Source organism: Emydura macquarii, unplaced genomic scaffold (assembly GCF_026122565.2).
Source record: "Emydura macquarii macquarii isolate MOO-44397 ecotype Brisbane River unplaced genomic scaffold, CSIRO-AGI_Emac_v2 contig_2473, whole genome shotgun sequence".
NCBI lineage: Eukaryota > Metazoa > Chordata > Testudines > Chelidae > Emydura > Emydura macquarii.
In genome coordinates this window covers 16,071,955-16,094,703 of record NW_027132610.1, presented here as the reverse complement: position 1 = coordinate 16,094,703, position 22,749 = coordinate 16,071,955, and the positions used below count along the sequence as shown (strand labels likewise).

General features: G+C 38.6%; 1 protein-coding gene across 1 annotated transcript in view; it reads right to left on the bottom strand.

The window, feature by feature from the left end:
- Positions 1-22,749, bottom strand: part of FREM2 (FRAS1 related extracellular matrix 2) — a 186,929-nt gene that overhangs the window by 65,771 nt on the left and 98,409 nt on the right. Inside the window, exon 6 of the mRNA XM_067563038.1 lies at positions 19,454-19,705. Coding sequence (XP_067419139.1) covers positions 19,454-19,705 — 252 coding nt within the window. The remainder of the gene's footprint in view (positions 1-19,453; positions 19,706-22,749) is intronic.

Here is a 22,749-nt window from a genome sequence, read left to right as displayed (position 1 = left end):
AGGCAAAACTAGACTTGGCATAAAAGACAGCACTGCCTGAGGGAGAACTTCAGAATTTGCCCGAGAGATAAGACTATAATGTAAGTTCTTTAAGAATAAAGAGTTTTCTCTTTGGTATCAAAAAGAGTTTTTTACATAGTATTGCTAAAATAAACGATAATGGTAAAATACAAAGGTTTTTATTTAGGATCCCAAATAAGGAATAACATATTGTACCTGAAGAGTTAATTATCTGCCCCTTTACTTACCTTCTATGATTTAAATCCCAGCATATGGACTTCAGTGGAACAGCCGCATTGCTTTCTCCTATTATATGACAGAAGGGGGAACTGAACGTGGGTCTCCCACATTCCAGGTGTGTGCCCTAACCATTGGCCTAAAAGTTATAAGAGGACTAGCTGCATCACCATCATCATCTTGTGAATCTAGCTCTTTAAAAATGCTCACTAAACATCAGATTTAAGTTGAACAAAAACACATTTCATGTGATCCAAAACAGAAATTTCTGATTCACCAAGTATTTTGTTGTTGTTGTTGCAATTATCAGATTCAGTTCAGGACAAACCATCCCCCCCTGGATTTTTCAAACCTGCCAGTGAACCAAAAAATTAGTTATTTGCCCAGCACTAGTTAGTAGAGTCATGGCTTCATGAAGCCCTGATTAGAGGAATGCTTCAGGACAAGATGCTGGAAACACCTGCCTATGTCTACCTGGATGCCTGCATGGTGACAGCTACAGCACAGCTGAAAAAGAGGCACTACAACTGCCCAGAGAACTGCTTTTCTGTGGTAAGTTAGCTAGCCTCATATTCAGGAATGATTTTCACACGTTTTGAGACGCATATCTGCAACAGCAGACACATTCTTCATGGTTACTCATCCTAGGAACCAAACCCTTACTCATGTTTTGTAGCTAATTTCCTGTAAGTCCTTTTAGGCGCTCTCCAGGGGATGCAGCAAAACCAAGCTACAAACAGGGAGGCATTGTGTTTCACACGTCATGGTTGGAAAACATGCTGCCCCATGATTGGGGGCTCACTTATGGCAGATCTTTAATCTAGTAATCGGTCTGAATAGAGAGCACTGCAAATTTAATGACTTCTCTTTCGGAAATAAGAGAAAGCCTTTCATGTATCAAACACAAATAGAGGACTGCAGATTTCACTGGCATACAGTTAGAGTAATTAGAGGAGAGAGGATGGGAACTTAATTCCCAATGGCCTATGATAAAGGAATTAAATCTTTTTTTTGTCCTTGATCCAGCAGAATGGAAAGTATACATTAATTAGAACATTAACCAGCAGTCACACAGGAAAATCAGACAAACTTTTGAAGCCCTCAAAAGCACATCTAATCTTGATCATATCTCGTAAAAGCCACAGGTAGGAAAAGAAATCAGTGCAAATATTCATTTTAATTAACCTTTCTCTCTCTAGGACAATATTCAAAAAAGGGAGGAAAGAGGATCTAGAGAACTACAGACCGGTCAGCCTCACTTCAATCCCTGGAAAAATCATGGAGCAGGTCCTTAAGGAATCCATTTTAAGGCACTTGGAAGAGAGGAAGGTGATCAGGAACAGTCAACACGGATTCACCAAGGGAAAGTCATGCCTGACCAACCTGATTGCTTTCTATGATGAGGTGACTGGCTCTGTGGATGTAGGGAAGGCGGTAGATGTGATATATCTTGACTTTGGCAAAGCTTTTGATACTGTCTCTCATAGTATTTTTATCAGCAAGTTAAAGAAGTATGGGTTGGATGAATGGGCTAGAAAATGGATAGAGAACTGGCTAGAGCATAGGGCTCAACAAGTAGTGATCAATGGCTCCATGTCTAGCTGGCAACCAGTCACAAGCGGAGTGCCCCAGGGGTCAGTCCTGGGGCTGGTTTTGTTCAACATCTTCATTAATGATCTGGAAGATGGGGTAGATTGCATCCTCAGCAAGTCTGAGGATGACACTAAGCTGCGGGGAGTGGTAGATACCCTGGAAGGTAGGGACAGGATACAGAAGGACCTAAACAAACTGAAGGATTGGGCCAAAAGAAATCTGATGAGGTTCAACAAGGACAAGGACAAGTGCAGAGTCCTGCACTTAGGATGGAAGAATCCCATGCACAGCTACAGACAGGGGACCGACGGGCTAAGCAGCAGTTCTGCAGAAAAGGACCTGGGGTTTACAGTGGATAAGAAGCTGGTTATGAGTCAGCAGTGTGCCCTGGTTGCGAAGAAGGCTAATAGCATATTGGGCTGCATTAGGAGGAGCATTGCCAGCAGGTTTAGAGGTTTTTAAGCTGAGGCTTGACAAAGCCCTGTCTGGGATGATATAGCTGAGGTTAGTCCTGCTTTGAGCAGGGGGTTGGACTAGATGACCTCCTGAGGTCCCTTCCAACTCTAATATTCTATGATTCTATGATTACCAGCTACCTTAGAGAGAAGGAGTATGACCAACCACAATGGGCAATGAAAAGAAATATGCCCTACTTTTTGCAAGATGTGCACAGTGCTATGCCCGATTCTTGGCTCGCAATGCATGATGATGCACAAGCCAGAGAGAAGACAGTTTTACTCTTGGATCCCAGGGCAAGACTGCACAGCCAGCAATAAACTGAGCAGACTTGTTATGAAAATAACTGAGACACAAACATGGAATTCCATTAGTTTTTTGGGTTTTTTTTACAGTAACTTCTCAGTCTAACTACCCTGAAACAAAGGGGGGGTTTAGTTTTACGATTATTTATCTGTATTGCAGTACCACCTTGGAGAGCCAGTCATGGAGCAGGACTCCATTGTGCTAGGACCAGGACAAACACAGGACAAAAAGATGGTCCCTGCCCCAAAGAGCTTACAATCTAAGTCAAATGTTTTGATGTCAGGATAGGCCTGCATGCCGGATCCCATACATGCTTACAGAATATGCTCAAGAGATTTCAAATACTAGTAAAAAGAACTATAGTGACACCCCCTCCCCCACTCCAAATGATGCATACTTCCTGAGTAAACTTTCCCTCGAGGTCACCTGAGGTAGGGATGTGAGGATTGCCCACCCACTTTCTGAGAACCCATTATTCTGAATTGTTTTGTAAAATATCTATTTTCACTGACCTACACGATTTATAGAAGGGAAGAATAATAAACAAAGGGGGAATTTTTCTGGTAGCTCTAAAATGTGAGTCCAAGCATGAGGTAGTCCCATAAGCAGCAGACAGAGTAACTATTTACATCTGGACAAGGTGTGCTGTGGATTATTGACTAGACCTTTTAAACTGGTATTCATGTTGTTTCTATCTACAGGCTTGAGGCCCTCTTGTTTCTTTGCAGGCTAAACAGTGTGGAATTAGGTGGTTAAATTGTTTAATAGTTAAGAATAAGTTTTTATTATACTTGTATGGATATGTGAATTTATTAGGTTAATGTTAATAAGGATAAATGTCTATAGAATTTAAATAATTATCATTTCTAAGTTAAGGTATATTAGAAAGGACAAAAAATAAAATGTTTAAAAAGAAATCTATGTTCACTAAAGAAAGTTTACATTAGCAAGAAGGACTTTTACATTTGAAAGTAGATAGCATCATTACACAGCTATTTGTGCTTACTTGAAATTACACAACTGACTGAGTTTCAAGTCAGTCCACTGAATTTAATTTGTGAAGTCATTTTTTTTTTTTTTTTTTTTTTTATTAAGTGGTATAGAAACAGTGGTTAAGAATGCATGCAAAGCACAATTCTGGAGTGGATACCACTTGTGAAAATGCTAGAGTTTTTTCATTTAATGTGATCAAAACCGATTATTTTCCAAATCTATATGCTGCAATCTTTACAGTTTAGTCATCTCAGCATTGTCATCAGAACTTTCACAGTCAAAAATATATTCACCTTGCAATCAAAATTATTAACTGCAGTTAAAATTCCACATACATTATATCTCAAGCAAATAATGTCGGTATTTACATTTGTCTCCATAGCTCACATCTTTCCTGTACCTTTCAATGCTTTTTTTTTTTTTTAAAGAAAATTTATTCAGTACAGTACCTAAAAGTGCAAACTTAATCTGAAAGTTTTCATTAATTTATAGATTTCATTTCTATCTTATAAGAAATATACACATAATTTTGTGAACTACAAAGGTAGCTGTATACATTAATTGAGCTGATTTGCCCATCTAGTTTTAACTCAATTGATTTCAATAGACTAACTGGGAATTAGACCCAATGACTGCTATAAACAAACATGTCATGTAAAATCCAGTTTTAAGTGATTTATGATGTATACTACTATGTAAATGCAGATCTTTGTTCTACTATTCTATCCTTTACTTTAAATTGTACATAATCTTGATATTCCTAGTGGCTTGTGCTGCTCTGAACCCAATAAAAAGGTAGCACACATTCAGAGTGCTACACACAGAAAATTATTTGCACCAATGTGACAACAATAAAGAAAGCTGCACAGGCAACATGTCAATTTGGGGTATTCTGACATTCAAGGTAACACTGTGACACAGCATGTCACATATAAAATGCATCCAGTCGCTGTATATCTGGGAAATTAGAGAGGTGCTACAAGATCAGACAGTAAGCTTTTGTTTTATTAAGAGTGTAACAAACTTGTTTAGATAAATCCTGGGGGACCAACTCTGATAGCCATGGAGTTTCCTTAATCCCAAAGAAGGGCACTCTGGACCAGTTTTACCCATCTTCAATGTAGAATTTGCCCCACAGTATTTCAGAAAGCCTGTGACACCATTAGTTTTGACTGCTCAAGTTCATTTTGCCCAAGGCAATTGTTTATAGCACTATATGGATTTTAGGCGTTTCTTTCTCTTTATAAGTGGATTAATGTTTATTGTTTTGCTGAAAGGCACTGTTAATCTTTTAAGAATCCCAGATTAATCTACTCACAGAGGTCATTATTATTATTGTAAATGTCCTTGAGACAAATTTGATAAGCAGGTGGACCTTAGTGCCATCTCAGACAGCTGGCAATGGCGGATGCTTGCACAACAACCTAACCCCAGATGACGGGAAGAAGTAGTAGTAGTAGTCGTGGTCCTTGGGACAAATCCTGCAGCCCTTGAAATCAATGGGAGTTTTCATAGATTCCAAGGCCAGAAGGTATGATTGTGATCACCTATACCTCCTGTATAACACAGGCCACAGACCATCTCCAAAATAATTCCTAGAGCATATCATGTGCTTGACTAAGGTTTGAGTAAAGGACTGTAGGATTAACTCATTTATATCATTATAATTACTGCAAAGTCCATCCACCCAAGTTTTTCACTCATCTGAAGAGCTATTTCATTTAAAATTTAAATAAAAAATTAGGCAGCGCTCCATGAATAAACACATGCTTCAGATTTGGAGACGCAGCTGCACATGATGGAATTGCCTCCAGTCACCATCTGATATTGTGCATTACTTTCCTTCAGGCTATGCCTCCTAAAGTATATTAAATACATTCAGAATCTGCTATTTTTTCCATTTTTAAAAGAATGAATGGAAGCAAAGATTGTCAGTTTTAACAGAAACAGCACAGGAACTAGGACCTACTGCAAAATCCTCAATAAGCTGCTGAAAGAGAGAGAGAGAAATAAGTGGGCCAGATTTATTAGCAGTAGGTATTTTGTACCACACTCAAAGGCGTACTAGGAGCCCCACAGAACACATAGCTAGACAGGCCCTACCTCAAGTAGCTTACAAACGAGGATTTAGACATGAGATAACAAGTGAGAGTAAGTACAGACAAGAGTGGGAAGGGTAGGTTTGGACAGGGCTTTATAAATAAGACCAAGCAGAGACTCAGTAGGTGTACATTTCTTAGTGAAAAGCTTTTCTCTTTTTTAGGTTAGCTTTAGTTTCATATAGTAATTAGTTCACTTCTTAGGTGCTCTGCTGCAGAGGCCTTTAGCAGGGATTTGAATGAGGTAAGTGTATTTGCAAAGGCAAAGAGGTTTAGTGACAACGGCCTGGGAAATCTGAATGTTGTTCTTCCTAAGTGGGGTTAGTAACAGCAATGAACAAAAGCGAAAATAAACAAACAACAAACAAAGCAAGAAACAAAATATATAAATCAGAACGATGTAGTCTGAATACTTCTGTCCTGTGATCTATATCTTGCAACCTCCACCTGACTTGCTATTTTGTCTATCTGACTTGATCTCTAGGATTTCACTATCAAAGTCACCCCAGTAAACAAGGGATTTCCTGACTTGGGGATATGGTACTACCAGGGACCTTTTTCTCTGAAACAGGAAAGTATTGCTTTCCTCTTAAGTTTTCAAACTTCATTATGGGCACACCTCAAACGGAAAACAAGATTATTATAAGATTACTTATAAACAAGTGATATTTGAGTAAATGTCCCTGCCTTTGTTTCTTATTCTTTGGAATATGCAAAGTGATAGCAGTGTAGAGAGGAATTCGTAGAGTTTTGATGGCTAAGACTGATTTCTCTGAGTGAATTTTGACTGACCTTATATAAAAAGCAAATATCGGTAGAAAGTATGAGAGATCTTTTTGTAATAAAAGCCATTTGTAACTACACCAAATTGAGTATTTGCTGCTATAAAACCTAAAGCAGGATTATTCATTTTCTGAGCCTACTCTATACATGAATAACATTAGCTTGGACCAATCAGTACAATCTTATTATAGTTACCTTATTTATTTCACATTTAACTTCTAAAAATAAACAATTTTCTCTTAAAAATAGTAAAACCTGCTTAGTCTCTTTGAAGAACACATCATGAGGGAGGAAAACTTTTTTTTTTTTTTGATAAATGGCTTAGAGAAAAGGAAGTTGACAGTCAATAACGATGCAGAAATATAAACATTATGACTTCCAGATGACTTTTGCTAGTGACATTAGCTGAGTAAAATGCATTACCCCTGCCACAGCTTTTGTCATATATCTTAAACCCAAATCATGATTTTGTTCAATATTTTCTTTAAAATAGTTATTAAGTTTGGTTTTTTTCCTGTATGGAGACAATCGCTTTTCTATACTGAAGCCATCTTCACTAAACTATGATGGACCCTCAACAAGCATGTTGTCACACACCTCTCTTCAATTTCTGCCTGTGTAGTGTTCCGTTCATAGTGCTAAGAAATGCATACTATGTTTGTTTAACTGGCATGACACAATCTTTTAGAGATTCCCTTAGACGGGATCAGATTATGGCTGGCCCACCCCAGGGAAGGGAGTGAAGAGAAGAAAAGTATTCAAGAAATCTTCCATTTCCTGCACCTCTTCATGGGAGCCAACCACCAATTCCAGTTCTTGCTGCTTTCACTTGCTTAGGAAATCACCTCACCTCCTCCCTGCCCTTTCTATACTGCACAGTGCAGCTGAGCTGGCATGATGGGGAACATACTTAAGGCCATTTTGAGCACTCCTGCAACTGCTCCCTCCAAGCATTCTGTCATCATGGGCTGTGGCTTAACAGCTACCCTAATTCACATAATGAGATGGTAATTAGATCTTTCGAGGAACTACACACAGTCTGAGAGACTAGGTCTTATTAGAGCTCCAATAAAGTAAAACATGCCATTGCACATAGTTTTGTTTTAAAAGACACATGCTGTTTTGCACAACATCCCTACAAGTTATTGGAAGGATTAACCTCAAAAAAATATGAAAAAGTACCAAAATATGTGGAAAAACAAGACATGATACAATGACATGCTCTCTGGTGATGAAACAGGGAGCTTCAGATCTTCTGTCCTGGAAGACCTGTCATTAATATTTAAAAATCACCATGGACAAAACCATAGAAACAACTTGGTGATTCTTTGGATGATAAGATGATCAAAATTATACTGTGTCAAGCAACAGACAGCAAATGTCCAGAACAATGGTATTCAATCAGCTGAAGCCCACATTTCAGATACCAATGATCAATAAAATGGCAGATATCACCATAAGGAGTTGCAAGACACGCAAGATGATTTGGAGAATTATAGAGAAAACTGAAGGCACCCAGATGCCCTACAGAACTATTTATTAACTGGATCCCAGAGATTTTGAAGACGCCCTCAAAAGGGAACAAGCGAAAATATCAACAGGGCCGGCCATATATTTAGGACTGCACCTAAAGAAAGAGAATTCTCAGCAGGGCATGCCCCTAGCAAACTCTTTGATATCACAGTGATCCATCAGCCCCGCAAATAACATCACATAACATAACCACCACCAGTTTTAACTCTGACCAATTTAGTAAGAGGCATTGAATCTGTATAGGTCAGCACCATCTCATTTGATGAAGGGACAGATTTTAAAAAGTTCTCTCTCTATATAAAGTCATTGACAAGACAAAAAATAAATCTATTTACATATAAAATCATTGACAGTAACAGGTGCTGTAATAAAAGCAAATTCCAACTGGGCTTGGTTGACTCTATGATACCCCTCAGTGTGAGATATGATGTTAGTGTACTGCTGTGAGAGACAGCGAATAGTGACTTGCTAATTTATCAACTCTTCCATTATAAATTGAGCATTTTTATTCTGTTTCACTCATGGTGAAGATGGGTAATGCTTCCAATAATAAAAATATTAGTGAAGAACTCTGGATAGGGCATGTGTGATAAATTAACAGCCTTCCATTTTTTGCCCTGATAAGTTGCCAGTTTGGCTATCTGACAAAGATGGGGGAAAGAGTAGAGGCTGTGTAGAGATTTTGCATACAAAATGGACAAAAGAAATATGTAGGACAGTATCTGTCCAAAAGAGGTTAACAGGTAGAAAAAAGCATAAATCCTTCAGAATGGCAGACCCAGTAGAGAAGAAAAAATGACAGAAATATAAATTATTGTAGATGTAGTAGAGGAAGGAAGTCATACTCGTCTGTTCCTTTAATTCCCTCCAGACAGATGGCAGTACTCATAGGCTATTCCCAGGTGGTTGTAGGCTCCATCATAACGTTGTGCATGCTGCACCCAGTATTTGGGCTGGCACTTGGAGGTCTGATGGATGAATATTACTCATCTCTCATGCACCTATCACTGTTTCATTCAGTGTGAGGTTGTGGCACGCCTCTCCTGATGGGGTGAAGGACCTGTTTTGATGGACTGCCCCAGAAGCTGATGGAACTAATAAGATTCCAGTTAGTCTTGTGGGATAAGGTTGTTTTTCTGACTAACTTCTTTACTGATGGTTTGATAGGATAATAATAATCTTTTATCCTCCACTATTGATCCAAGGTGCCGCATCAATGTCTCCTCTGACTTTATCATCACAGGTCACCATAGTTTACGAATTACTTTGCTGGTGGCAAAGAAAAGATTCATCTTCATTATAGCATCTGCAAAGCCTCACACAGTAACACCGTTCCTAGGAGCTGACGGCTTAATGAATCCTAGCTGCTTCCACTCAGTAACTGAGTCAAGTTTTTCATCATTGTGAAGAATGTACATGTTACTTTGCGAATAAAATGGCTTACAGCAGTGAATAAACTGACTGCCATGGAAAAAGAATAGTGTTTCAAGGGGACAAAGAGTGTCTTCTCTGCTTGAGTTTTAATCGGTATTGTTCAACTAAATTATGGAGGTGTTGTGGCAGCTTTTGCTACCACCTGTGAGCTGGATCTATGTCCTTCCCATCTTGTGAAGACTAGTGGGTAAGGGACTTACTCCATTGTTAGTCTCCACAGAGACGATAAATGTTTCTTTATGGGGGCAAGAAGAGAGTTATTCTTAAAGAAGCTACTGAACGGCCGATACTCAAAGCAAAATAAGTTGATGTTGATCATGTTGCTAACTATCAATCAGTATCCCTCCTATCTTTTTAGGGAAAAGTCACTGAAAAGGCTGCACTTGGGGCAGCTCTGGCAGCGTCTTGAGACCACAGATTACCATGATCCAAGCCAATCAAGGCATAGGACTGATCCTGGTACATAAAATGCACTGTGATGCAGTTGCAAAAAAAAAAAAAAAAAAAGCTAATATTCTGGGGTGTGTTAGCAGATGTGTCGTATGTCGGATCTGTGAGATAACTGTCCCGTTCTGCTTGGCACCGGTGCGACCTCAGTTGGAGTACTGTGTACAGTTTTGGGTGGCACACTTTAAGAAAGATGTGGGAAAACTGGAAAGAGTCCAGAAAACAGCAACACAAATGATAAAAGTTTAGAAAATCTGACCTATGAGGAAAGGTTAAAAAACTGGGCATGTTTAGTCTTGAGAAAAGACGGAGTGAGGGGAGCTCAACGTAGGACAAAAAGTAATGGGCTTAATCTGTGGCAAGGGAAGTCTAGGTGAGATATTAGGAAAAACTTCCCAACTATAAGTATAGTTAAGTACTGGAAGAGGTTACCAAGGGAGGGTGTGGACTCCCTGTCATGGGAGGATTTTAAGAACAGGTTAGACAATCACCTGTCTATGGTTCTATGATATTAGAGATTTTCATGCCTATCATGATACTTAATGCAAAGTCTGTACTCGGGGGCCAGACATGGCATTGTTGATTTTCTGCAACATTTCAGGTTACTAATGGAAGATGTCGGTAAGGACAGCTCTGGCCAGCTAAAGAATCCCTTTGTCTATTTTAATACTCAGAAAAAGATGGACAAACAGAGAGTTGGTGGGTCATGAATACTGTATGCTTCCTCTAGGGATATTTACAGTTTAACTGTTTGCAAAGTGAGTGCTAGCGAGTGGTTCAGGCACAGCACTAGCAGATTCAGGAAAGTCAGTTTCTGTTCCTAACTCTGCCACTGGCTTGCTGTGTGACCGTGACCAACTCACTGAATCTTTCTGTCCCTCACTTTACCCATCTGTAAAAATGGGGGCAGTACTGCCCTCTCTGACAAGAGGAGGCGTGAGGGTTAATATGGCCATTTTTGTTGACAAGTTATGTAAACTATAAACTATGCTGTGATATAAGCCTGTGGCCTTTGCCTCTCCAGTAATGGTGCTGAAATGTTTAAAAGGGTGTTCAGCAGGAAGAGTCTGAATGGCTGCTTGTCAGCTTTATGTGAGTGAATTGGAACAAATCTATTGAATGCATTCCTGCTGTGAACAGTGTGGTTTTTCAGCAACTCCAATAAGGCCAGGAGAGCATTTATATGTCTTGCAGAGTGGCAGTGTGCTCTCTTGGCTGCACTAAATACTCGGGAAATAAAAAAGAACACTTTGGGAAAGAATAATCTTCCCAAAAACTTAAACCAAAGAAAGCCCCTCACAGACATTCTCTTTTTTGCTGTGCCCTCCACTGCATTCATCAATGCTGTTCACGTCCAGATTCTAAGCACGACGATGACCCAAGAGTTTGAAATTGGCACAAAATCCATTTTTACAACAACACAACGACATATTTTACTTCAATCCCCAGGTGCTGCAACTGTTTCATTTTAAACTGAGTGGATTGGCATCCAGAGAGAACTATACTACAATCCGATCACTGCATTAAGTGATCAGTAGTGTGCCTCTGAACCCAGTCTTTATGTATGACCTTTCTTCCCTGATCTCCTCGCAGACAATGTCTCCATACCTGTTTGTGTGGGAATTGCTCCTCTATGTCATATTTGTCAAACTTAGACTTAAAGTTCACTGAGGCAAAGACCTTGGACCAAATTCTGCTCTCACTTTCACTTGAGCAAGCTGAGGTGTTCAGCTGGGTGCAGAGGTGTGACAACACAATTTGGGGCTGAGCTTATCTTTAAGTGTACATGAGCTGTGCACTCTCACAGTGCTCTGAACATAAGCAAACATAAATAAGAATCTATTTGAAAAGGACAGCAATACAGTCCAAAATACGCTATCTTCTATCGTGAACTACCATTCTCTTAAACACTGAGACAAATCCTGCCCTTACATGAGCATACACAGCTTTCACTGACTTCAATGGCAGATGCGTTTGTGTTTCTTAGGGAAGAATTTACCCAGGGTAAAAATCATATGTGACTGTAAAGTGGTTTATTAAAAAGTGAAGCTAAATTATACCCTTGGATCCTCATGCAGTGTATTGCATGAGAGTGAATGAGGGTGGAATCTGGCCTGTGGTTTTTAATACAGGGCGTTTGGGAGCAAGATTATACGCTATTCATTACCAGCAGTACTGTACTGTAAATTCTGGTACAATTTCTGTATGCTGTTCTAGTTACCTCACTGATTTATTTGCTTATACGCAGATGAAAAGCAACTGGGTAGATGGCTAAGACAATAAACTTACATATCACTATATTATAGATTATTCAATGCAAATTGTTCCAATCTGGTTATTTTATAGGGAAGATTTAACATCTGCTGTATTTAATGCAGAATCTGTTTGGATTTTTTAATGGCCCCTTACTTTTTTTATTCAGAGTAATGTTGGATCAGTTTGTTTACTAGATGACTAAATATTTCATAAAAGCACAAATTCTGTGTCTAAAGAATATTGCTAAGCATGATTATTGAGTTGGCTGAGTGAATGTATTAAATGCAAGCTCTTGTTAAACAAAATATTTACTGTTAAGCAATGATGAATACAGTTTTTGTTTGTTTAGGGGTCTGTTAAATAATTCAGAACATTTAGTGCACTGGATGAGGTAAACCAGATGTTGTGATAGGCATGTGTAGAACCCCTGGTGTAGGGCACCGTATCACCTGTGGGTGTACACTTTTCACAGAATGATCACTTCATATCTGACCTCTCAGTCCTCATCCTCAAAGGAAACTTGCACTACATTTTCAAAATATGAATCTGAGAGCTTAAATTCATAATTTTGCTAGACACTAAATATCATGGTCTTAAAGACACTGGATTTATAAGAACATAAGAACGGCCATACTGGGTCAGACAATCATCCATCTAGCCCAGTATCCTGTCTTCCAACAATGCCCAATACCAGGTGCTTCGGAGGGATTGAATAGAAGAGGTAATCATCAAGTGATCCATCCTGTCAACCATTCCCTGCCTCTGGCAAACAACAACCCCTGCCTATTTTGGCTAATAGCCATTGATGGAGCTATCCTCCATGATCTTACCTAGTTCTTTTTTGAACCCCGTTATAGTCTTGGCCTTCACAACATCTTCTGGCAAGGAGTTCCACAGGTTGACTGTGCGTTGTGTGAAGAAATACTTCCTTTTGTTTGTTTTAAACCTGCTGCCTATTAATTTCATTTGGGGACCCCTAGTTTTTGTGTTATGAGAAGGAGTAAATTTACTTTCTCCACACCAGTCATGATTTTATAGATGTCTGTCATAGCCCCCCTTAGTCATCTCTTTTCCAAGATGAAAAGTCCCAATCTTATTAACCTCTACTCATATGGAAGCTTTTCCGTACTCCTAATCATCTTAGTTGCCCTTTTCTGTACCTTTTCCAATTTTAAAACATCTTTTTTGAGATGGGGCGACCAGATCTTCATGCAGTATTCAAGATGTGGGCGTACCATGGATTTATAAAGAGACAATATGATATTTTCTGTTTTATCATCTATCTCCTTTGTAATGATTCCTAACATTCTGTTAGCTTTTTCTGACTGCTACTGCACATTGAGTGGATGTTTTCAGAGAACTATCCACAATGCCTCCAAGATCTCTTTCTTGAGTGGTAACAGCTAAGTTAGATCCCATCAATTTATATGTATAGTTTAGATTATGTTTTCCAATGTGCATTACTTCGCATTTATCAACATTGAATTTCATCTGCCATTTTGTTGTCGAGTCACCCAATTTTGTGAGATCCCTTTGTAACTCTTCGCAGTCTGCTTTGGACTTTACTAACTTGAGTAGTTTTTTATCATCTGCAAATTTTGCCACCTCACTGTTTATCCCTTTTCCCAGATCTTTTATGAATATGTTGAACAGTACTGGTCCCAGTACAGACCCATGGTGGACACCACTATTTACCTCTCTCCATTCTGAAAACTGACCATTTATTTCTACCCTTTTTTCCTATCTTTTATCCAGTTATTGATCCAGGAGAGGACCTTCCCTCTTATCCCATGACCACTTACTTTGTTTAAGAGCCTTTGGGGATGGACCTTGTCAAAGGCGTTCTGAAAATCTAAGTACATTATGTCCACTGGATCACCCTTGCCCACATGATTGTCGACCCCCACAAAGAACTCTAGTAGATTGATGAGGCATGATTTTCCTTTACAAAAAACATGTTGATTCTTCCCCAACAAATCATATTCATCTATGTGTCTGATAATTCTGTTCTTTACTACAGTTTCAACCAATTTGCCTGGTACTGAAGTTAGGCTTACCAGCCTGTAATTGCTGGGATCACCTCTGAAGCTTTTGTTAAAATATCAGCATAACAAAAGCTATCCTCCAGTCATCGGGTACAGAAGCTGATTTAAATGATTGGTTACATACCACAGTTAGTAGTTCTGCAATTTCACATTTGAGTTCCTCCAAAACTATTAGGTGGATACCACTTGGTCTGGTGACTTATTACTGATTTATTTATCTCCTCTAATGACACCTCAATCAGGGACAGTTCCTCAGATTTGTCACGTAAAAAGAATGACTCAAGGTTGGGCATCTCCCTCACATCCTCAGCTATGAAGACGGATGCAAAGAATTCATTTAATTTCTCCACAATTGCCTTATATTCCTTGAGTGCTCCTTTAGCATCTTGATCGTCCAGTGGCCCCACTGGTTACACGGCTTATTGTAACAAACTGTAACCCAGTAAGCCCCACTTTTTGTCCTGTGACTGAAGAGACGTTAACAGGCCATTTCACCTTGAATAGTCTCTTAGAATATTCATTAACTACTTATGCTAAACAACCCTTTCCACCTTGTAATTAGTTGGGACACACAGACTACCTTACCCAGACCTGAAGAAGAGCTCTTTGTAGCTCAGTTCCAGAGGGGTAGCCGTCTTAGTCTGTATACAGCAAAAACAACGAGAGTTCTGTGGCACTTTAAAGACTAATAAATTTAATTTTAGCAGGCATAAGCTTTTGTGAGGTTCAGCTCACTTTGTCAGATGCAGAGGTAGAAATGAGAAACATAGGATCATCATATACATATACAAGTGCATAGAGAACAATGGGGGAGGTGGATGAAAGCTGGGAACTTGAGGTCTAATGACAGTCATTGAGTAGGAGGTGAGAATGTTCCCTTATGCACTTTCCCTTATGCAATCAATCCCTGTCAGAAACAAGAGAATTTAAGTTAAGGGAAAATCCCCTACTCAGCACCAGATGCTGACAAGATTATTCTCAGTTTACCAATCACAGTACTAGCAAAAGTCTCCCCAGTCCATCCCGAATGCTGCAGAGAGCTGCCCATATGCATGGTATTTTTGCTCCCCCTTACAAGCACTAAACAGGCAATGCTTAAATTGCACGTAAATTCTATCTCACTGTTCTAAACCTTGCAGACATTCTAAAATGTGAATTAATTTATTGTTTTTATATCACTGCCACCTTTGTTGCTTTGTTGCATTCAGAGTTAGATCTTAGGACCCTTTAAACAGACTGGCTATTAAAAACACTGCAACTGCATAAATGCAGCCCAAGGACATGATTTTTCCACTCAGAACTCAGAACATCCTGAAACTTTAGACAGCTCTTTTAATTCTTTCAGACTTTAAATACCTTAAGCCTTGTGGTAAGTCCCCTACAGGGTCATAAATAATAAAATGTTTTCTTTCTGCAGCTGATTACCAGCTATCTATTTCTGTATTAAAGAAACTTCTTTCATATATATATATATAGTTCAAAGTTTACAATTTCAGAACTATGACCATGGAATGTGTGTGTATGCGTGTGTATATATTAATGTATATATAATTTCACTGAAATTTACTCTGTAGTTTATAGTGGTAGGGAGGGGAAAAAGTGGTTCTGCCAAAGGCAGAAAGGCTTGTTCTCTTTACTCCCAGCAGTTTCACACAATCAAGTATTTATGACTTTGGAATTTTAAGTTGAAATGACCATATGTAAATGCTCTTTCTGTAGATTTCTTCACCTACTGTACTTCCTTCAGCATTTTATGGTTTGTAGCCTTAATCTCTGACTCAAATGGATCCATGTTATTATTATTTAACATTTCTGTTGTGGCTGCATACGTAACATTGAAACAAACAATTCTACATGCTATTTGCACCAGGATGAGGACCTGGTCTGGTGTTCCTTTGGGTGATATTTTGCCCCTTTCTGTCCTCAAGTTTGTGTTGTCTGACGAAAACTCAGTTTCAAAATTAAAATATCCCCACAGCACTGTAGATTTTAAAACCATGTTTCCTCAGCCTGTAATATACCAACCAGTACTTGTCTCATTTAGAATGACATCTTTACAAATTTTTGTTCTGACCACAACTGCATAAGCCATATGAAAATAATCTGTTCCCTGGGGGTTTTATTACACTTATGGTTTCTTGGGTTTACCATAAAGTTTGATGTATCTCTTTTCACTTATTCTTGATTTATCAATTGTCATTATTATATATGAACTCAACTATTTTAGTTTAAATCCCATGACCTTATACCAGAAAGAAAAGAAAAGAAACTAATTAAAGGTTTTGAAGGTGAATCTTTCCTAATTAACTTGCAGTGAATACCAGTGGATATAAGCCAAAAGCTTCTAGTGCTGACTTGACTTCTTTAGGAAAGACCTGATGTAGTATTATTAAACTTTGACCTTTCCTGTTTGTGTTTTATGACCTAAAGACATTGATGCATGATGTTAATCCAGTCACAGTGTTTGGGGAGATGAGCACAAAATGACAGGCTGTCACACTTGGCCAAAGAAACTTTGTTATATAAGTGTAAATCCCTTTAACAAACAAACAATCAGGATAATATTGTTCCAGATCTCCTGCAGATGAGCAGTAATGGGACTCAGGCTGACTACAGGATTTAGTATGATAATGTTTCTGCATTGGATAGGTTACTATAAATGCTTCAAAACCTTATCTGCATTTTCCATCTGAGACATTTTACATTCAATTACCTTTATAACATTACAAGGCCAATGAAAGTGCTATTTATTTCATGTGGCATTTTTTTAACAAATCAAAAGACTGAACACATTTAGCAGGAGTTTTGTGCATCAGAGACAATAATAATTAATGTTTCTTAAATTCTACTGTTCATTTTATGCCACTTTCCAAAATGTTGACTTCTCACGTGAACTACAAAATATTAAAGTACAGGACACTATCAAGTCAGGCAAAACCAAAAAGCATTATACTCCTTTCTTTACAGTGCATTCATATTTTTTCAAGCTCTAAACAGAAAAGTGACATGTTAAAGGAATTGTCAACAGCTTTTTAAACACATTGGTATTTCTTGTGGTAAAAGTTTCACTGACACAGAAAGCACTGCACAACTACCTCTGTATGGGATGGCCTTCAAGATATTTCAGATATACCAGATGCAACATATTAGGCTGTGACAGATACATCAGGATGTGTATAAGAATACTTGTACCTAGAAAGGATGTTTTACCTTTTAAAAGCCAAAACAGCAACTGCTTTTCTTTTGCCAGCCAATGTCGAATGTTCAGTTATTTACAGTAGAAACATAACGCCTCCATCCTTTCAACACTTTTGCAGGTGAGTAGTCCTACTGAACTCAATGAGACTACTCATGGGTAAAATTACTCCTGTGTGTAAGTGTTGGCAAGATTAGGGTAACAGTGCTCATGAATGCAGTTAACACTCCAGTTAAAACTGAGATTGTGTATACAAAGCAAACTGCTTTTGTTGTAATGTTTTCTACAACTGATGTTAGCATAAAGATTTTTGTTTTTAATTCCACCTTCAGTGCATGGCCATTATGTAAAATAACTTGTTCTTAGTTTTTCCATGCTATGTTACTGTTTATTAATAACCTCCTTAGCTACCTACAAAGTCATCCTGAAGGTAATAACAGATACCATACAGGTAGTGTGTTCTAGTGTGTGCATAAGCTGCTACTGTGCCTAACAACTTGAGTGACTGTATATTATTCTAAACATTTTCACTCAGTGGAATAAATGCTAAACACAGTCCCCAAAAGCACTGGTGGAGATCTCGCTGAAGTCAGTGCTTAGACCCTCCACAGAAGTCCCTGCATTTTTTATAACCTCCTGTAGTGGATGCCTATGGCTTTCTTTTCCAATTTTAAAGAAATCTGCACATCTCACAGCCCACGTTCCCGGCTGGTCTATGTGCAAACTACAGCTCCCAGCATTTTACGTTCTGTCAGATAATGGCTGTGAAGTTTATGAACTGAGTAAAATTCCTCTCAAAACATCAAATATCTCGAAAATTAATTAATTGAATTTACAAAAATGCTCAAAGACACCAGTGTTGGCCGAGGGCAGCAAAGTACGCTAATCATGAACATTCTATGTCAGCCTGTGTTTGAAATCTGACATGACTAATAAACTCTGGGAAGCTTCAGAAGAAGCGCAATTCCTGGATGTTTCAAACTGCCATAGCTCATGAACGTTGCATCTGATTACCTCAAACTTTCCACACAGAAAACATCATCACCTCTGTCACAGGATCACACCTTAGAAATCCCAGGAAGACTGGGTACTTGATGCAATTAGGAGGTATGCCAATTTTTAGCTTTTTAACAGGTAAATAGTTATATCCTTAACTACTGAGAAACTACTGAACCCATAATAATGAGCTATCCTGAGATCAGATCCTTACACAGAGCATGCACAATACTGTATGGTAAGGATACATTTTCCCGTATTGGTCTCTATGAGACACCATGATCTAACTGCAGGCCAGATCACTGCCTCACAGGGTGAAGCGTTCTTCTACAGGAGTTTAGATTCCTTTCACAGAATTTCCGATATGACAATCCTCCCTCAGGACCACCTCAGGCTGTATTAACTTTCATGTGCATTTTCCATGAGAGTTGATGACAAGGTATATTCCCCCCCCAACAGCCCTACTCCTTTCCCATCCCAGATCTCCAGCCCATCAGCAAGGTTCTGCTCCTTTCAAAGCAATACATCAGAGCCATGGGTCACTCTAGCCTCAAACAAAGCACATCATTTTGTTAGTCTCCTGATATAAAGTATATTTATTATACTTTATATCTTTATACCTGACATCAGATTTGTCAGTGGATTATATTCATATTTTGTAACTAGAACAAAACTAGACTCTTTTGGAATATCAGGTGGCAGCAGCCTTTAGTTAACTAGAAAAAGTAAGAAAAAGTGATACCAAACATCATTGATTTCCCTTCAGTGTGACATCCCAGATCACACCCTCCAGAAACCTTGAAATCTGTGAGAGTGGAAAGGTGAATTCCCATCACCCAGCTAATTTTACAATGACCCCATGTTCCTGAAGTGTAAAATAGCAATAATGACCATTTAAAAAAATCACCATCCCACTAATTGTGCTTTCAAAACTTCTGAAGGCCATGATCAGGCACTTGTATCAAGTGGGGGAGAAAGGAAGTCCAATAAACCTGACTCTCACATCGTGGCCGTAGGGCCATATTATATGTCATTCTTGTCCTACTCTGGTAATACCATCTTGATAAATTATGTCTTACCATCGTCTTTGTCAGGCACAATAGTAACCCGAGTGCCTGGGAATTCTGAACCAATTCTTCCACCCATAGGCATGCTCAGTAGAACATCAAATGTCTCAGCTTCTTCATACAGCGAATCATCTATGATGACAATACGGCACATTTTCTCTTGTTCATCTTTGTCAAAGCGGAGAATACTGTTATGGTCCTCGGGCCTGGATATGTAGTCCGAGTAGGACAGCACAGACGTTGGGACAGTGCCAGTTGCTGTTCCTGTGAGACAGAAGTAAATAAGCATCTGTAATATTTTTTAAGAATCCCTTACTAAGGCTGAATTTTATTCTCTTTAGCTCTCCTTTTTTACTCCTACTGCTGTTTAGGACTGATACGATGCATCCATTGTAGAGTATTTAAATGCATGTACAAAGAAACATAGGAGTTTCCAGGCATACTGGATCGGCCAGTGGTCTATCTAGTCTAGTATTCCTTCTCCAACAGATACCATGATCAGCTGAGTCCAAGAAAGGTATAAGAAACGTTGAAATAGGCAGTTAGGAGATCACCTTTCCCAGGGAAAGTTCCCATCAAACCCTCCCAATAGTCAAAGGCTGGCTGAAGCCTTGAAATATGAAGTTTGCTATCTTTTCCAGAACTTGTTTGTTTTTCAGTATTTACTATAATGCTACATTGGTATTATTATGATGTACAAAATAAAACCATTCATAACAGCAAAACAAGTTGACTAATGACAAATCAATGAGCTCCTACCTCAAATGAGGCTTTTTGGAACTGGACTAAGTTCTTTGTGAGAAGATGGTCTTAAAACTGCCCTACTGGTACCTCTGTTATATTTTACCAGTTTTGGAGTCTTCACAGCAAACAGAAAAAAACAGAAATGAAAACTATTGTTCATTATACTCATTAAAACAAATCATTTCTCTCATCTGAAAAATGTTACAAAGTCACTGCTGAAATACCACTGCATTAATCCTCTCCAGCTATACTTTTTAGAGACAAATTCTGGCTCTTTGTTTTCACTCCCAAACGAGTGTGCACTAACTATGTCTCTTTGGAATTTCCAGATAGGAAACCTCTGTAATATCTACATGCCAATGCTGTGAAAAAGAGATAATTCAACTCAACATTTGGCTAACTAACCATGCAAGAAATAATGAATACAACTGCTGAGAAATTATTCCACAAATGTATTTACAAAATATTACATACTTCTGCCAATAAATAAGGCATTACACACAAGAGAATTTTTAATCAATGCAATTCAGATGAAAAAAACACAGGGAACTTTAACGTGTCAATCACTAGGAGTTGTGCACAGTTCAAGAGCATGGCAAGGCCAAGAAACATTTGATTAAGAAGAAAACGATTTTCAAAGTGTTATGTCTTTTCATAAATACTCTACATTCAAAGTCAGCAGATTTTATTGTACTCTAAAGATCTGAACGTTAAGAAAAGGCATACATAGATAATGGGAACTTTTACAGTGTGTGTTCTGGTTTCAGGATTTCATTATGAGCTGCAGATACACCTACTTTAATTCTCCAGCTTGACAAGTATGCAGACAAGCTGATTTATGAAAAGCATTAATCTTTCCTACGACCCAGATTTCCGTGTGAAGTTTTACTTTTGGTAAGTGAATATCTCAAAGCACTACTCCATTTCTGTGCCTTTAGCTTGGTGATCTCCAACCTTTCAGCTATGCAGAGTCATATGTAATTATACTTGGGAAGGAACAAGGCAGTTGAGTGGGCGAGAAGAGTTTTAAGCTTATGCCCTGTAGTTGTACTGAAACAGAATTTTATAATGTGCTCAGCTACCGGCTTTAACATCAAACACCTCAACATGGTATAAAAAATCCCACGTTGTCAAGTGAAAAATGTGGCCAAAAAACTAAACACATCAGGTTTTACAAGCAAAAAACTAACCATGTAGCTTTCATCAAATATCTCACCCATTTCAGAATTAGATCTGATTGAAAGCTGGAATTTCGGTCCCTTGGGAAATGCTTCCAACGTTTGTTTTCATTCCAATTCAGGACAAAATGTTGAAATATTGAAAGTTTTCATAAAACTAAAAGTTTAAAAAAAGGGATTCAGAAATGTTGGAACATTTTGTTTTGACAATTTTGAACAAAACAAAACATTTCAACATTCCTCAACCCAAATGTCTCATTACAGCTCAGTTCAGCATTGACTTGTATGCAGATAAGCTGTCATGGTGTCTCATGCCACTGTTCTTCCCTATGGGATGAGCTCCCTGGTTGAACTAAATCTCTCAAATGGTGGTTCAGCTAGACGAGAGATCATGGCACACCACAGAGGGGAAATGTTGCCTAGCTAAGGAGCCGAGCTGAGCCCAGAGAGTAGAACAGATGCATGGGGCACCGAAACTACAAATACCACAAGGCACTGCAGCAGCTCAGCTGTTCAAATTGACTTACAATGAAACATTTAGATTCAGTTCCACTAACCCATGCATTTCGATTCAGGACAACCTGATCCAAAACGAAATACTTCATTTCAATTTTCCCAACAGAAAACTGAAAAATTTCACTGCAGAAACTACATTTTCTATTGAAAACCATTTTGATGGAAAAACACAGACCAGCTGTAGTCAGGGAAAAAAGAAAAAAAAAGAGAACCATCTAGATACAAAGTCCCTCATAACACATCCTATTCTGTGTTCTTTGTTTTGCAGATGCAAACAACTGTAGGCTCTACACTGGGCCTGCAATGATTTCCTGCTGTCATATAGGTAATTTGACTGTCTACTTACCTGAGTTTCAAGTACTATACTATTTAGGTATGTAAGTGAACACATGATCCCTGAAAATAATTTGCAGACACCAAAAGGGAGGCTACTGTTTATAAATCTAATTTAGAAGGGGAGAAAAACAGACAGCTAGCCAAAATAAGCACACAAAAGGCTTAGCAGATGGGGTGGCAAGCAGAAATAATAATAATGACAGTTAATACTATTTTTACTTCTTTAGAGCTTTCAATCCAATTGTTCCTTTACATACATCAATAAATAAGCCTTCTTGGCGCTCAGCTTTGTAGCGGAGCCTCTCCAGACCTCAGGCCTCTGTGAAGCAGTTGTTCTTGTTACTTTATGAACATTCTGTGGCATCTATGTAAATACTAGACTTTCTCACTAAAAGAGGAGGAAACTTGTAATACTCAGGAAAATAAAAACCCCAAAGTATATTCCTCTCTGTCATAAAAGCTAAGTCCTGAAAGGCACTCTGCATCTTGAATGTTCTATCAGCTGAAACAACACTTTTCGAAAGCTTGTGATTG